This window comes from Chenopodium album, chromosome 9 (assembly GCF_948465745.1).
Source record: "Chenopodium album chromosome 9, dcCheAlbu1.1, whole genome shotgun sequence".
Taxonomy (NCBI): Eukaryota; Viridiplantae; Streptophyta; class Magnoliopsida; order Caryophyllales; family Amaranthaceae; genus Chenopodium; species Chenopodium album.
In genome coordinates, this window is record NC_137842.1 from 2,874,112 (window position 1) to 2,892,151 (window position 18,040).

The 18,040-nt window shown below is 33.9% G+C and overlaps 1 protein-coding gene across 1 annotated transcript; it reads left to right on the forward strand.

Annotated features, from left to right (window-relative positions):
- The first annotated feature begins 1,328 nt into the window (after positions 1 to 1,328).
- Positions 1,329 to 13,147, forward strand: LOC145558248 (uncharacterized). The gene is made up of 17 exons (XM_081619419.1): positions 1,329 to 1,539; positions 2,799 to 2,871; positions 4,544 to 4,587; positions 5,949 to 5,991; positions 6,105 to 6,389; positions 8,015 to 8,086; positions 9,746 to 9,790; positions 9,871 to 9,950; positions 10,222 to 10,286; positions 10,365 to 10,431; positions 10,527 to 10,640; positions 10,859 to 10,932; positions 11,911 to 12,008; positions 12,090 to 12,146; positions 12,259 to 12,327; positions 12,408 to 12,461; positions 12,716 to 13,147. The coding sequence occupies exons 1-17, from the start codon at positions 1,442 to 1,444 to the stop codon at positions 12,788 to 12,790; spliced, it is 1,413 nt and encodes a 470-aa protein (XP_081475545.1). The 5' UTR covers positions 1,329 to 1,441; the 3' UTR covers positions 12,791 to 13,147.
- The last annotated feature ends 4,893 nt before the right edge of the window (positions 13,148 to 18,040 follow it).

The following is an 18,040-nucleotide window of genomic DNA, read 5'->3' on the forward strand; positions in this document are numbered from 1 at the left end:
TATGATTAGTGAAAAAACAATGATGATGTATATAATACGAGCATCCAAAATTGATCTCTTGAAAGGGTTAATCTTTATCATTACTAACATTATTATTAAAGAAACAAACAATTTTAGTTTTTTTTAATAGGAAAAATAAAAAAAATGGGTCCACGGATCCAGATCCGTTTTTGTCAACAGGACCCAGATCCGACCTGGATTCGTCGGGTCCAAAATTTGAAGACCCAGATTTGTGAAAAACGGATCTGGATCCACGGATCCGGGTCGGGTCCAGATCCATTGTCATCCCTAGTCATGGGTTACTCCAGGGGTTACTCGGCCAGGGGTTTACTCGAGGGATTTAATCAGGGCCGGGTTACGAGTTACTTGGTCAGGGGTTATTTAAGGGGTTACTCGGTCAGAAGTAACTTGAGTAACCCTTGACCGAGTAACCCCGGTCACACGGTGTGACTAGCCACACAGAAAAATCCTCCCATTTAAAAATGAGGTGGCCAGTGGCGCAAGTTGAAACGAGGGAAAAAATATGACTTAATGTGGGTATTGATTGTTAGTTCATTGAGTTGAATTATTTTTCAAATCTTTCCGTACAATTAAGAAAAGATAAAAAAGGTTGATATCATTATATTGAGGGTTAAAAATATATGATTAAGACATATTTATAAGTAAATTCATTATTACTCATTAATTCATTTTATTTTAAAATTTTTGTGAAATGAATATGTGTATCAAGATTTGTAAGCCGTGCATCGTACGGTGCTATAATAGTTTATACTGAATTGAAGTTGTATTTGTTGAATTAAAATTATTTTTATTTAATATGATCTTTTTAAGGTGAATGAAACAGGACCGACTTCATATGTCAAATAATAAAAAAAATTAACACGTATCAATTTCTAATATGTACTTCCTCCATTCTTTTTTTGCTTAACCTGCTTTAAATTTTACACTATTCATAACCCATCCTTTGACCATCTGTTGTGAATAATATGTAATGAAAAACATATTAATGTAGGATCTTTTGAATTCGTCTCAATAAGTACGTCCATAATGTAGAATCTTTAAAATTTTTACTTGAGGAGATTAAAAGTTGTTAATCATTAAAATTTTATATTGGCAAACGTGTTTAAAAAAATAAGTCAAATAAAAAAGAATAGAGGAAGTATAAAATAGAGAGTATTCAATATTCCATACTCCTCTACCAAGACTCCAAGAGACAAGTGACCGGGAACATAAAAGGGAAGAAGAAGGTGAGTTCACTATTCATTGTTTACCGTATGTCGGCTTTTTTCTGAAATATTTTTATGTTTGATTTTATAAAAGAAAAATTAAAACAAAAAAGAAATTGCCAAGTCAGCAAAACGCCGCACAAACCTCAACCAAAAACCTTTCTTCCAACTTCAATATCAAATCCAATCCAAAATTCACCAAAAACTTCGAAAACATGGAATTGAATGAAGAACAACTACAACTTCGGCGTCGAAAATTGGAAGAAGCTCTTGAAGTCAAATCTCTCCGTCGAATTATCAGCGCTTATATCAAGTATTTTTTTTGGAATTACCATTTTTCGATATTATTTGTTATTTTTATTTAGTTATATATATACTTATCTAATTAATTAATATATGTTTCTTTTGATTATTTTCGTTTTACAATAATATTACAGCTAAATGAGTTGATTTTAATTTCTGTTGAAGAGTATTTGTAATTTAGAGTGTAGATTATGTTTTGGAAAATATGATACGGAGTACTATTTGCAAGCAGAATAGTGTAACTGCCTTTTTTTATTTATTTATTTATTTTTTATTTTAACTGTGTAAATCACTAAATCGTTATGATATAAGGTGGCTAATAATGATAAGTGTTTATGTTTAATGGAGTTGTACAAGATTTGATTTTTTTGAATTTTGATTTAACTGTCTTCACATTGTTACTGTTTTTATTTTGTAATTATTGAAAATGGTATAGGGGCATATATAATTGTTACATATAATAGGGATGTGACTGAGTACATTCGACTTCCGCCTCGTTGATTGTCCTTGGCTTTACAATGATGTCAAATTCAGCAATGCACCAAAAATTAACACAATGAATTTAAGTCCTTAATTTGGTATATTGTTGAAATTGAGAGCTAATTCGACATTTGGGGACTAAAATTTGCCACTTTGTCGTTTGGGAAAGGAAACAAGCAATTTTTATTTGCATTGTTACTCACCGATGGGAAAACCCTTCTCTTTCAGAAACTTAAACCAAATGTCACTTTTAATGAAGGTGTTGAACCTAAGGAGGATCTGTTTTGGTTGGATGATGTGAATGTTAAATTTTTAATTGGTGCAACTTGAGGCACTTAAGTCTTCAGTTGAAGAAGTAAAAAACATGTCTCTTCAAGTCTTCATAATTGATCAAATTCTGGGATTTAATTAGGCAGGAGGATGTTGAATACGAGGTTATAAGTAGGAAATATTTGATTAATTGATATCTTTAAATTTGTGGGTTTTTGGGATGTACAATGGTTTTGGTGAAGAAGCACTTATGATTGAATTGCTTAATTGATTAAAGGGTGAAAAGTTACAATTCTTTATCCTCAAATGTGTACTTAATTACTGATCTTGATATCATTGTACTAGGGTTACATCAGTTACGTGTGGTGTGGCTTGGGTTGTTTGTTTGCTAGAGAGTGGTAACTTCGTCTATGGCTTCCTTTGCCTTTTGTTTGTTGGCTTCGTTGTGCTTCTTTTCTCCCAGTTTTATTTGAAAACGGCTTCTGAATTAACTTAGTGTACTTCTGACATTTTACACAGCTATCCAGATGCAGCTGAAGATGACATTAAGCGATGTGAAAGTTCTTTTAGAAAGCTTTCTCCTGCACATAAGGTATTCTACTCATCTGAGATTTTGAAGTACTGGTTTTCATGTTGAGGTCATTTGTGTAAGATTCTTTGGTTTCAAATTCCGAAAAATGTGTACACCTTCAGTTTTTTTATCCCGTTAACATTCCCAAAAGAACACTTGTAGAATGTAGGCCTTAGATTAGATTCTTCATCATTTGGATTGTCCAATGGCTTATGTTCATGGTTGGTGCATCTTCACTGAAAACTATCTTCTCTAATCTGAATTTTAATAGTTAGCCATTGGAAATAATTGCAAAGATCTCCAAATTGGCACACCTTTGCAATTTTGAAAACTTTCATGGTTTTGAGTCAAAAATAGCAACAGAACTAGATCAAAGTTTTCCCTTTGATCTTGAAAATTGTAATCTGGGCAAACTTTTATAAACCAAGGCAGGTAATCATTGTACAAGTCTATAACTAGACATATCAACCTGAAAAATTACTCTGCAATGCCTTGTGCTGGGTTAGGGCACTTCTCAATTTCTTGACAAATATGACAAGTAGTTAGGTAGTGGGCCTCGTGGTTGGATCAGCAAATAGTGGTGTTGGGATGTAATATGCTCTGTACATAATTGTGCATGAGACATAATCAGTGCTGAATCACATAGATTTTATTGGCTTGGGCCTTCTGCCTTGCTACTAAAACTTCTAGGTTTGTACGAGGGGCCAGGGCTAGCTCTCCCCCAGGAAGATCTGTCATTGCACTATCCTTCCATTCTTTGTCTAACAAGAGTAGGAACATAGTCTTTCAATTGAGTATACAACTTCTTTGTCACACCTGTTGGAACTCTATGAGGAATAGGGAGTACTAGGGGTACTAATTAGACAAAGCCAACTGATAGTAATTTGTCATGCTAGCATGAACAAGTGCTGTTTGACTAACCTAAAGCTTACAGAGATTTCTTGGACATGGAGTCCAAAAATCACTTCGTTTGAGGCTTCATGCTAAAAGAACCCATTAATTTGTAAGGAGAAAGTCTAAAATGTGTCTTTGCTAAAGTTGAGATGATTGATTGATATTTGAGTCCAAATTCACGCTAATTTGGGTTGTTAATTTGTTATATAGTATAGTAAGTATACGATATACCACTCAATCCCTACCTACAAAAAAAGTGTGAATCTTTTATGAACTAGCATAAGTGGTTATTAAAATCATTTGCAAACATATGTGTAAACATCTGTCAAGAAGTTATTCTGTTTATAGACTTTTGATATGTGAACATTCTAGTGATTATTGTGAAGTCAACTCTAGATGTGACTAGTATTATTATGATTGGGACTTTTGATATGTGACAATCCCCTATCCCTTCCTACAGAAGTGTTGAATCAACTTAGCTGTGTTCTTTTGACATCTTTTGTGAGTAGTAAGTGATTTTTTTTGGGTGCAATGTGAGTAAGTGATGATAGTTCATTCTTACTACTTTTTTCAGTCACTATCAAAAGGTATAAAACAATTGTTTTCTGTAAAAAAGGTATCTAATACTTCCCCTGTTCCAAATTAGGTGATTCATTTCTTTTATCACGTTTGCCAATGCATAAATTCAATCGACAATTTGGAATGGAGGGAGTACAATATGAAAAGAGTAATTTATGATCATTGAAATTTTAAAATTTAACCGATTCTAACCTCGCCAATATTTAATACTTTTTTACAGACTCTTCTTTCGCACTTGCCATCGAAATTCCAGAGTTTGAGAAGGTAATGATGATCATCTTCTTCCAGCATCCAAATGCATTAAGACAAGTAGCTGCTCTAGCGTTTGAGGATTTTGGTAGTCATGATTTTATGTTTTCTTATATTTCCAAAGCATTAGTAAAATTTATGCTTGGAATCTACTTTTGTTCACCCCATATCTCTTTGGCTGGAAAAGAAGAAAGATTTTTCCACCATGTATCAACTAGCTTTCTTTTAGCTGAATGCAATTAACTTATAGACTGATTTTGTGGTCTGGGGAAACTTTGGCAAAATTTCTTGTTATGTCTTTATTTTATAAGGTTTTTGAATCTATATGTAATTGCTTTGAGTTTGTAAATCTGCAGCTTTTCTTTAAGGCTGCTCTTAAAAGTTGTTCGTGTACACAATGTATACTGGTCGGGAAATATTTTCATCCCAAAGACAGGGTTTGCTGGTGTCATTGATTTAATTTAATCTTGAGTATCGCTGAGGTCAATTAAAACCACTTTTCAAAGCTTACTGAGTCAGAATATTCCTTAAATTCTACTTGATTGATATGGCTCAGCTCATGAGCTTTGGCTCACCTTATTCTTCAGCACACTGGTGTTCTGTAAACAATCTGAAAATAACAAGCTAGAGGATAAGAGGACCAAAATCTTAAAAGCTTTCCTCCTATTCCAGACAGTCAAGGTCTCGGAATTGATCATGGCACATAGCTTTAGGCGATTAGTTGTTATTTATGTATTAATTTTCATTTTATCCAGCTTGTAGATGTGATAGGATGGGTATTTTATATTTGAATGAAAGAGAGTGTGGGACCCTTATTTTTTAGTAGTGATAAGTGAGCGATATAAAATCTCTGGGGACCTTTCCTAAATGGAAGTGTAAAGGGTAATGTGGGACAGAGGGGATACTTCTGTGTGGGAGTACTAATATTAGTTTATGTATTGATTTTTAATTGGTGGTTGGAGTAAGAAAACTTTGATTTCCAGAAGTTAAAAGTAATTCCAAAGGAGAAGGTGTGAAAATGTTCTTAAATACACCAGTCTACAGGATACTGAGCTTCAAGTTTAACTGTACTTGACTAACTGGGGCTTGGAGTAGCTCACAAGTTGGCTTCACTTATTAACATTACTAGTCATCTAGTTCTTGCATATGATGTTCACAGTGGGAGCATTAAATGCCTCGGGTTTATAGCGAGATGGCTGAGAACATTTCCAGATTTCAGTTTTTCAGCATTGTTATTCAGACACCTTTACAGGAGCTTACCATGCTGTTGTGTCTGTGGTCATTTTTTCATTTTTGTGGCTCTTGTAATCTGCTTTATGATATTCTCAGACTTCGTCACTTGTGCATCAGTTATAAATCTATTTGCCTTGTTGCAGGTGTATATCGGTGAATACATTTTTTATTTTAAACATGCTTCAGGTAATGTGCATATTCACCCCTATTCCTTTTTTGCTTCATTTTGTCTCAGCACTTTCTATTCTCTTTTGAAGTTGTTGATATTGTGCTGATCTATTGTAACTTCTTCATTGCAGGCCTTTGAGCCTCCACTAGATATGAGCATGGATGTAGATAATTGTGAAGATCAGCATCTTGAATGTTGCCCAGATGAGCACCATCATCGTCATGATGGGAGTTCCTTGGACAGTCATCACAGCTCGACTGGAATGGCGAGATCAGCAAAAGACCCGGCAGTTTGTAATACAGAAAATGATCACATGCCATCAGCAAGAGGAACCATAGATACTGATGTCGCTACAAATGCCATTGGTGGTCAGGAAACCGAAGGACAACTTAAATCGGTTGAATCAAATGGCAATGTAAGTTTACCCAATTACTGTCTATATAATGTATATGTTTTTTATATTTTGAACATTTATTCAAGTTGTTTATCTTATTATTCTTGTCACCTCTTTGAAATCTCGGTCAAGTCTTCCTTGTGATAAAAAGGTAGCAAGCCTCTCCATTGCATTCCTATTTTCCCTGTCATTTTATGTGTAGTATTTATTCTTTTCAATTATCTGCAAATTGTTTGTATATATGGTGGGTGATATAAACTCCTTGTAGCTACTATCATCACAACTTGTAAAGCACCATCATTTACGAGGGTTAAAACCATGTCCAAGAGCTAGGCTAGCTGTGTTTTGCAGCTTTTAAGTTGCGCTTTCTCTTTCGTATTGAAACCAAATCCGCAACATACAAATTTTTCCATGGTTTCCTTGACTTTTTTTTTTTTTTTTTTTTTTTTTCTCATTCCTGGCAATATCTCCTGGCATTGATCTTCACTCTTTGGTTTACTTGACTATATGTTAGTCTTGCATTGTGGCCTGTTCTGCGGCTCAACGACTGGTTGGATCTTCAGTCCCATTCAATCTGACAGGTGTCAGGAACATAAAAAACAAAATCACATTCAAAAATCCAAAATTTATTTTCGAAGGTGATGACGCTTGTTTGAACCAAAAAAAAAAAAAAAAAATCCCTAGTATACAAGTGTTGAAACATAGTGGGCTGGTATAATGCTGTGTCTGCAGAGGCGACTGTAGCTGCACTTTCATGTGTTTTATTCCTTCTTCTGGCACACTGTCTGCATTCTCTCTAAGTTAAATGTTCAAGGCTTAACCTTTTCGTTTCTCAATCTCATTATTTAATCTTGGATAGGAGAGGAAAGAACATGCGACTGTCAGTGAGTCTATTATTGTCTTTCTTTTCTGGAGAGAAAAGGAGAACCTTATAGAACAAGAGAAACACAAGAACAAATATGCTCTTAGATAATTAAACATAAAGTCAGATTAACTTGTATAATAATATATTCCAGCATTGCTGAGTGTGTCGTATACAGTTCTTGAAACGTAATCCAAAGTGAATTTAATACAGACCAATATAGCATACAAAAACCCCAGAAACAACTTAAATGTCTGAGAATTTTATTTTTAAGAACTTAAGCTTCAGCTTTTGTGGAATATACCCTGGGATGACAATAGGATCACATCTTCATGGAACCTTTTTCCCTATCTGCGTCTGTGTTTTCCTACTGAAAACCTCTGGAATTTTGGTGGAATCAACAAAGGACTGATTGAATATCCTCTAACTGCAACCAAGCTGCTCAAGGTGTGTCGAGAAATGGGGTCCATTTGAATTTTTAAGGGGTTGCTCAGCATGCTAAGAGAAGGGTATGCAGGAAGGAGATGGTCACTACTTCCCCTTGCAGGCATAGCACATATGTATTAGAAATATGCTCATTATCTCTCTCTCGGTTTCGATATTGGACTTTTCTCTGTTTACTTTAAAAAGGTCCCTTGCAACAGTTGTAAGGCCAACTTTTTCTACTACATTTGTTGATAAGCTGGATATTGTTTCGAAGCTGCTCTCTTGCAGGCTAACCATTCTGCTATTTGCATTTCTGTGTTGCTTATATGTTGGTGACAATTGCTACAATTTTCTGCAGGCATCGTCATCTTCTTGTGATTGGTTGAATTCATCGTTGCAATTGAATGTGCCACTAGTTGATGTTGACAAGGTATTTTTATTAGTTAAATTCATTATATTGATGCCAGATGGTTGTGAACCTTGTTAGTAGAAGCAAAATGTTTGTTTTTGTCTTTAGACAATATACTGTATTCTGATATGTCTTAGGATTTATGAAGCAAAAATAGCGATTAAACTTTTGAGGACCATTCTAAAAGGCCGTTCCTCCCATCTACTTTTGGTTGGCGTCAAAGCGACAAGCAATCATATTGCAACCTAACTGACCATTTTCTCTTTTTGGTTATCAAATGAGTTATAGCTAGAACCACCAATTGATCCATTTGTAGGATCCTGTCCTTGCATACAAAATTGCAAATTTAACACCTTGATGGTTGTCCCATATCAAATCTGGAATTTGCTTTTATCCAAATTTGTCTGGTTTTATGAATGCATATAGAATGAAACCTTGAGTTATTCTAACTAATTTGCTTATAAAAATTATGATGTAAGTGAAAAGTTTATTGAAATTTAAAATTATGTTATAATTAATTAGAAAACAACCAATCTTTTTAATTCAGCAAATGAAAAAATATATTTTGAAGCTGAAGGAGCATGTTTATTTTCTACAATCTACATCCTCATCCTTTGGGATTCTTTGTTTCCTTAAGAAATGACTTTAGGAAATTAATTTATTTACGTGTGATTGAGAATTATACTCAATTTTGTGATATGTGAGTAGGTGAGATGGTTATTCTCCCAACCTGCGATTCTAAATTGGTATAATGTTTGTTCTATTTGATCAAATTGTTTATTTTAGATTCGACTCTAAATTAACACCTAGTTTTTATGAAGCCCATTTGCTCTAATGAAATCTTATCAGTGATTTCTGTAGGAGTGATAAGCATTATTAGCGAGAGAAATGGGAAGGTGTTGCGGGGTATTAGGGAGGATCTAAAACACACATAAGGGTCATGTTGGCCTTTATTTGATGGCCTCTATGGGCTCTAAACCTGATGGGTGAAACCCAACTTGAGTTTACTCAATTTCCTGGTGTTGTTCGAGTTTGGTGATATTTGGGGTTTAGATCATAAATTTGTGCTCATAACCCTAATTGTTTGGTTTGGGTGATTTTGCGTAATCATGCAATTGAGAATTGATTTTTGTAAAGGCTTGATGTAGGTTTGCGCTATTGAATATTGCATCTGATGTATGTAAATGTAGGCTACATATCTAACTCTGAAAGATAAGTGAGTTGGCAGAATACCAAACTGTGAGTAGTAGTTTGCTTTTATGTTGAAATAGCTCCTATTAAAGAAAATATGTGTGATACTTGTGTTGTGCTTGAGGGATTGGGTGTAAGATGAAGTTTATAGACTGTAGCTCATCCACATGGTCAAAACTTAGCTTTCTCCTGGGCCCTGGCTTACTGGTTTGGTTGAAGGCTGCAAATAAGATTGCCTTCCTTTTTGCTGGGCCTTCGGTGAATTGAATCTTTCTAGCGGAATTCTGTTGCTACTGGATATTGTTTTGATGTTAATTTCTTTCCCCATTTTTTGTACTTTTACTTTTTCTTATGCGGGTTATATCATTATTATATTGCAGTCTTCCCGCCCTACTAATTCCTATTATAATTATCTGGAGATTACTTTTAAGTTCATTAAGCTACTTGTATTTCTTATGAATATCATTTCACTTCTTTTTTTTCTTAAAGGTTCGCTGCGTCATAAGAAATATAGTTAGAGATTGGGGAGCAGAGGTATGTTTTCCTTTCTTGATTCTTCCATTGTCTTTTCCGTGGATGCTTCCCTCTGCATACTAACCTGTCATGTGTAACAGGGGCAAGTGGAGCGTGATCAATGCTATCTGCCCATTCTTGAGGAGCTTGAGAGATTGTTTCCCAAGCGCAGTAAGGAAAGGTAAGATACCTTACAGCTTGAGCTATTTTTTGCTGATGAGGTGCAACTTTTTATACTACCTTCGATTTTTATTATTTGCAACTTTGGGGAATATTATTTGTGAGATATAAAATATTCCAAAGTTTCAAATAATAAAAATGGAGGTAGTACATTTAATTCGTATGGCCTTCGTTATAAGTAGAATTGCTAGGTTTTGCATATTCTACGTTCAAACATATTTGTTTGTTGTATTTGGCATTAACCTTTTTCCTAATTACCGGTCTGCTTACAGTCCTCCTTGCTGCCTGGTACCTGGTGCTGGACTTGGGAGATTGGCATTGGACATTTCACGTCTTGGTCTGTAGAAGTTCTATAGTTCCTCAAATTTGTAATATGTAAAGTTGTCACTGACATGATTGGATGAATGTGTAACAGGCTTTGTATGCCAGGGTAATGAATTTTCATACTATATGATGATATGCTCCAGCTTTATTCTCAACCAGTAAGTTTCCATTGTAATTTCAATTGTTTGTTCCAGCTTCTTTGGCACAGGTTTACATTTAATTACACTTATATTATGTGTGGCCTTCATTTCAGCTCTCAATCTGTTGGTGAATGGACTATATACCCTTGGATCCATAGCAATTGCAATTCGATTTCAGACGAGGACCAACTTCGTCCTGTTTCTATTCCCGACATTCTTCCTGCTAGGTAATGTTTAAAATTACAAATCTATTAGTTAATATTACCATGTTCATTCCTTTATCATCATATTTAATATGTCAGTTCTTAACAAATTGTTCCACTGAAAAGTTTTGGAGATTTGTAATCTTGTTATTGACCTGATTTTATGCAGAAAAGTTATATATTTTGCGTCTAACTGATGCTGTTTTTGGTTCAAATGTTGTGCTTGACTTTTGAGTAAACAGCGTAGGAATAACGGAAGGTTTTTCCATGTGTGGCGGGGACTTTGTTGAAGTGTATAGTGATCCAGGTCAAGAAGGTAATTGAAATACTCTTTTACTTCTTAAATTATTGGTCATATTTGTGTTTTTAGGTTCAAACTTTGTCAATTTTGACCATTATCTTTGATCCATATGTATGTTTAATAAGAAACTATATAAACCTTCAAAGTGTTAATATAACATGGTTGACACAACAAAGGTTGGGTACATCGTACTCTACAATGTTATGAGCTGTGTTTTAAATTTCCTGGCAAAGGTTGGGTGTTCTATGAGATAAACTCTGAAGAATAACCCTTATTACCGGAAAACACCTTAACCAAAGGCTGGGCGTTTTACGAGCTAGACTCAGGATTTTTGCTCAGGCCAAGCCCAAACCTAAACGTAGGGGAGGTGCCAATCCAAATACAAAGTTACAACAGGTCTTCAACCCCTGGAAGTTTGCCATACTTCCCAAAAAATTGATTGACCCTTATGCTAGCACTAATTATCATTATTCATCATGCCAAATACATACTGTCAGATTATGAATTGTCTAATCATATTATTCATTTCTTGGAAGTTTTCTTGGGAATAGTACTCCCAACTCCTTGTATTGTTTACTTGAAATACTCAGCAACAAACCCCACAGTAGGCACTCTTTGCTTGTACAAAGCTTCATTTTCGCTTTACTAGACAACATAGACACAACAACTACTTTGGTAAGAGGCATAAATTCAACACAACTCTTGAGTAAAAAGAGGGAAATGGGGAAGTCTTTTAGGGACGGATGGAAGTTCTTAAGCTCAAGTTGAATTAAGGTTATTTCACCGGAAAAAAAGAAAAAAAGTTGAATTGAGGTTGAGAAACTAAGCCATGTGACATTTAAGCTCAAGTTGAATTAAGGTTGTTTCACCGGAAAAAAAGAAAAAAGTTGAATTGAGGTTGAGAAACTAAGCCATGTGACATGTAACGTTTTGGTAATATCGTATATGTTATATCCTATATTACGACTCTTGAATGCTTGCTTTTGTTTGCAGGAATCTGGGATGCTGTAGTTACGTGCTTTTTCATTGACACAGCTCATAACATTGTAGAGTACATTGAAATAATATGGAAAATCCTCAAAGATGGAGGGGTGAGGCTCCAGCTATTTTCCTTTGTCATTTTATTTCATATTTCTTATTCAACACATGTGATTGAGTTGATGCTGAAATAGGTGTGGATTAATCTTGGACCGCTGCTTTATCATTTTGCGGATACATATGGGCAAAACGTAAGCTTGACATTCTAAACTTGTTTTGATATGCACCTGTCTCCCATGCATATATAGTTGTCAATATGCGTAAATAAATCACTATCTCCCCAATTTTTCGCCCCTTCTCCAGGAGATGTCCATAGAATTAAGTTTAGAAGACGTGAAGAAGGTGGCTTTTCACTATGGATTTACTTTAGAGGTTAGCTTAAAAAAAGTTCTCCTTTCCTATTTTTTCTCAGTCAATATCTAGTAACATAATTTCCTTGTTTGAATGTACAGAAGGAAAGTACTATCTCGACGACATATACAACAAATGCTCGGTCTATGATGCAGGTAACATTTATAGTGTGATGTATAAAGTCCGGCTATTTGTCTAGCAGTTAGGAAACTGTCGGTGCAATGTCACTAATCCCTTTATCCAAATCTAAATATACCTCCTTTTTTTTTTAAAAAAAAAAGTTGTATACTTTCGACTCCTTAAGGGATACATTTGGTGCATTTCATTACTGTGGAATTGTGGATCGTGTAGGGGCACAAATGTATGGAGACTATTTGAGTAAACTAATCTTATTCTTGAATTTGGGCAGAACCGGTATTTCGCAGCATTCTGGACCATGAGAAAGAAATCTGCAAACAAGTCTAGCGCGACACCTGATGAATGATCAACTTTGTTTCAGAAGGGTTTGCTGCTTATTCTGGGCTCAAAAAGAACGTGATCACCTTACAAGCACCTAGTCTCCCATTTAGCAGCAAATCATTTCCATCACCAGTCTAAAAGATGGAAAAATTTGCTGCAATGTTAAATATACTTATCTGTTATTTATTGCTGTGAAGTTATTGTTTGTGGATCGAGTGATCCACATTGTCGATCAGTGGCCCATGGCCGATGGCCCGGGGCTTTATATCCGATGGGGCCTGTTTTTGGCTCCATTCCTTCTTGAGTATCAATGGCATATTTAGCAATTTTTTCTTTGTAAGAGAACTAAACTATTTTGTACTATAATGTTGTCCTTGCAACTTATTATTAGTTCATCAATCGTCATTTGAATAATTTTGTAAAATACTAAGAAGCCGTTTGGTTGGGGGTAATCAGGAAAGGGAATGGGAATCAACTGGCCCGATTCCCTTTGTTGATGTTTGTTTACCACTTTCTTTCATTCCCTTTCCTCTCTTCATTACCCCAAATCCCTCTAAGTTCATTCCCTACCTCCCTAGTCTTTTCCATTCCATTCCCTAGCCACCACCACACCACCACCTTCCTACCTCCACACACCACCGAGAAACCCAATCGCCGCACCACCCATTGCTTCGCCGCCTCTCCGACAACGTTCACCGCGTCTTCGACGACCTTCACCGTGTCTCCCCTTCCCCGTAAAACTCTCTTCTCCTCACGCAAACACTAACCCAGCCCCTAGAAATCCCTCCCTCTCCTCGCAAAACCGCCGTCCGACCCTCCCCCACCCTCGAAACCCTAGCGCAGTGCTACGCGTGTGCGGTGGAGGTTGGCGAATGTGCGGCGAAGGTGCGGCTGGTGGTTTGGTGGACGAATGGTGGCTACAAAAGGTGGAAAGTGAATGAATTAGGTGGTTGTGGGGTGGTTGTGTGGTGGTGGGTTGATGGGATTGTTTCCCTTTGTTTCTAAAACAAACAACATAGAGAATATTGGGTATTTTCATTCCATTCACTTCCATTCCCCTTATTCATTCCATTCCGTTTACCCCGGGTGAACCAAACGGCCCCTAAGTCTAAACTTAGAGGAAAGAAAAAAATGATTGTAAATTTGCTCTTTTTTCCCCCTCCTCTGACACCTTTACTCGCGTCGTATTGATACTTTGTATACTTCGTATGTTAAATTAATCAATATAAATTTCGAGCTTTTTTTTTAACATTATTAATTAAATGACGTTAGTTTCACAGTAAATTTCTGGTGAATAGCATAAAAATCAATTATAACATATAAAATTAGTAAATTAAAATCTAGATGTAAGCCCTCTTCATTTCAACTTACAAAAAATGTTAATGGATCAATTCAACTAAAAGCTTGAGGCATAGGAAAACCCATGAGCTTTGTTTCACGTTGACTCTAAAAATCTCTAATACTTAAGCTTTTAGTTAAGTTGGTCCTCTAACAAATAATACTGCGTAGTAACGGTCCTCTAACAAATAATACTGCGTAGTAATAATGTAAAAATCAATTTTCAACAGTCACTAGTATCAGTATGTACATGGTATAAAATTCAGTTTTAAATTTTTAATCAGCATAACTTATTTCAAACAATAAAATTGATTCAGTTTTAATCTTTCAATAACAACAATGTCAGTTGAATATAAATTTAGTGTAGTGAAAACAAAATTGTTTACACTTAAGCCTTGTGGCCCAATCGTTGGCATCAAAATGTGGTTGTTGGATGAATGTAATACACATTTGGAAGAACTATCTTATTCCAAAATAAACTAGTTATTAACCAAAATTGTTTCAAAACTTTATTGTATAAATTTATTGATTTAGACTATAGATGCATACTGTCAAGTACTTGTTACTATAAATGCATGCTTATTAAATTCATGATCGTCATTGATTATTTTGTTCATTGGTTTGGGATAGCAATGCTCATCTGGCAAATTGGCAATGCAATGTCGAGTAAGAGATCTAATGAATGTATACAACTGTGGTAGTACGACATTATTAATTGGAGTAATTGTTGCATATATGGAATCCAAGGTTTGGGTCGGGTTCTTTCCTAGTAAGCACTAAAAGTGTTAATTCGGGTGTTCAAGTTGGGTTCGATGAGGTCTCGTGTCTATTATTCAATTTGAGTCATGAAAAATTATATTATTGTATCTACACTATTCAAAATCTTAATCGATTAATTAATAATTTATTAATTATGGAGTAGTAAGTCATATAATTAGCCTTGCATTTATTCATACTAGCTACTAGGGGTGAGCATGGTCTGGTTTGGTGCGGTTTGAGTCCAAACCAAAACAAAATTAAAACCAAACCAAACCATATTAGTATTGAAACCAAACCGTAATAATACGGTTTGGTGCGGTTTGGTTTGCGGTTTATAATGAGACGACAATTTTTCCTGAAAATTGTCAAATAATTCTTAATAAATCTATACTCCCTCCGTTTCATAATAATGAGCTCAAAGGGATTAAGTTGTACTGCAAAGTTATAATATGACTATTAACTAATCAAGTGCTAACACGGTATCACTTATAAAAGTAGTTTTCTTTTGATTTTTTATGTTTTGTTTGTTTTTATATTTATTTATTTTTAGCTATTTTATAATATATAATAATTATTTTTAATTTATTTAAAAATTATATTATTATTAAAATACGATTTACTGGTTTACGATTTGATTCATAGTTTTTAAAACCAAACCAAACCATAAACCGTATTTACAAAAAAAATTGAAACCAAACCGTATTTTTACAAACCGTAAACCAAACCAATTCGCTATAATACGGTTTAGTCTATCTGGTTTGGTTACGGTCCAGACCAAATTGTGTACAACCCTACTAGCTACCCCCGTTTCTAAAAATTTGACTCACTTAAAGTATACTCATGATTTTAGAAGATTTTGGAATTTGTGAGTATGTGTAGCTAGAAAAATAAAGTTGATAGAATAAGAGAGAATGTAAAGGGTAGCTGGATTAGTGGATGTACATAAAATGTGGGTTTATATAACTTGTGAATATAGAGTGCTAACTATTAGCAATGTTTTCACTTGTATGAACTTATTTGATCTACTAAATAAATCTAAACTTAATTTTTTTAATCTGAACTTATCTTATTGAAACTTATTAACCCTTACTTAAATTTAATTTTTAGAAAGGCCATGAACAAGAACTAACACAAGTCATAATAAGAAATAGTGAGGTAAGATACTAAGATGTGTAGGTAGTAAAAGAAATTCTCCCTAAAAGAAATTTGTCAATAACTTGAATGAACTAACTTGAATTCTCCCTAAAAGAAATTTGTCAATAACCAAACAAAGTAAAATTAAGTTTTAACATTTTAAAACACTCCAAAATTAAACAAAGATTCGGATGAAGTATATATATATGAAGTACTCCGTATGTTTCATGTCCTAAACTCCTAATCAACCACAAAGGCATCACAAACTACAAACGAGAAATGTTTCAAAAAAAAAAAAAAAAAGTAGTGTAAAACTATATGTAGCCCTTAGGGCTGCATATAAGCATTAAATTTACTCTTGAAATTTATATGGAATATAAAATTAGAAATTCAGAACAAAAACACACGTAAATTAGTGTAATTGTATACTTCGAGAAAGGATTATGTAAGTAGTATTATTGCATTTATATTAATTACATACATAAATTTACACACTCTGCATGTGTTGTGGTTGAATGTGCAGGTCTTCTCTGCTGTAATTTTCGAAGCACATTTATTATGTAATTGAATTTAATTTTGGTGGGAAGTTGGTGCATATAAATGTTGATCGTTGATGCTCAGAATTCAAACATGTCATTTGAAATAAATAGAGATGGTTCCTATCTCATTTATGGGAATTTAATGCTGTTAACCATGATTTTGTTTGGTTTCTTTCATAACATTTGCATGATCTAGCTAGCTTGTCACAATGTTTCCCTTTGTTTGATTGTTTGTCTTTTTTGGAGTTAGTATATACATTTTTTTGTCTTTGCACTCTATTAAGGTTAAGTTATTATCTAGTGTAACTAAATCCGGCAAAAGTGACTTTGTGGAGTGTGTTAAAAATTATGGATCAAGACCTAAATTTGACTTTAACTGAAGTTGATCGAGGTAAAACTAAATTAAACTTGAACATAATCATGAATTGATTGATTATCATATCATAATTATCTAATCGATAAATGACCTAAACATGACCCAAACTAAATTGACCCAAAATAAATCTAATCAAAATAAATCGAGTAAGAGATAGGCCATATGCATAGCAACAATTGTATTGTTTATATTAACTCAAAAGAAATTATCGTTTTGTCTCCTTTTTAACCAATGCCTGCATCACCTTAAGTTATGGTAATTCAAATGCTACATTATAATTAATTTCTTAAGTAAATAATCTTGAAGGAGATTGGACATGATTTGAAGAAATGAATGACATGTTTTGAGAGCAAAGCAATTAATTTGAAGGCTAAAAGTTAAAGTGTGAAATTAATCTTAGCTTGCAATGTTCGTTTGACAAAAGAAAATACTAGTAATTAAAAATATCTATACTTCTCACTAGGAGTAGGACAATTTTCAATCCTTAATTTTTCCATGCTCAATCTTAGCTTAATTACTAATTTATTTACATATAGAATGTTCCTTTTAAAAAATATTAAAATAATATTTGAGTTCAAAAAGAGGGGTTACAAATTTCTGATTTGCAATACTAATCCCTAATGTTTCCATGCTTCATTCTAATAATTACTCTAAATATTCGAAAATGATGATCACATATAGAATATTAAATGTACGAAGTATGTATGTATTTCAATTATATTAAATTACTATTATAACTTAGTATAACTTCAAACTTTTTAAAATTCTATTAATTCAAAATGATTGTAATACAATTTTGTAATTAAGTTTGTTGATGTTGAAACTAAACAATAAAATTAATAAACATCAATATTGTAGAAATAAAGAACAAATAAAAATGCCAAAAAAACAACAATTTCATCGAAGCATCAAACTCATCATAGATTCATAGTGCTAATAACGTTACACCAAGTCTTTTGATTAATCGATCTCAAAACAACACATGCTTACATACCACTCATTAAAACTATGACAATTTAACATAATGATGATATATATTTAACTAGTAATTAATTAATAATAAAGTATGTCATCGGACCATTTGATTAATTATATAGAACACAAACACATGCATGCAACAATAATTTAA

Coding starts and splice junctions, on each gene's coding strand:
- LOC145558248 (XM_081619419.1), top strand. CDS start 1,442: ATGGAATTGAATGAAGAACAACTACAACTTCGGCGTCGAAAATTGGAA. Junction 10,287..10,364: donor ATTGGACATTTCACGTCTTG/GTCTGTAGAAGT, acceptor AATGTGTAACAG/GCTTTGTATGCCAGGGTAAT. Junction 12,009..12,089: donor AAATCCTCAAAGATGGAGGG/GTGAGGCTCCAG, acceptor ATGCTGAAATAG/GTGTGGATTAATCTTGGACC.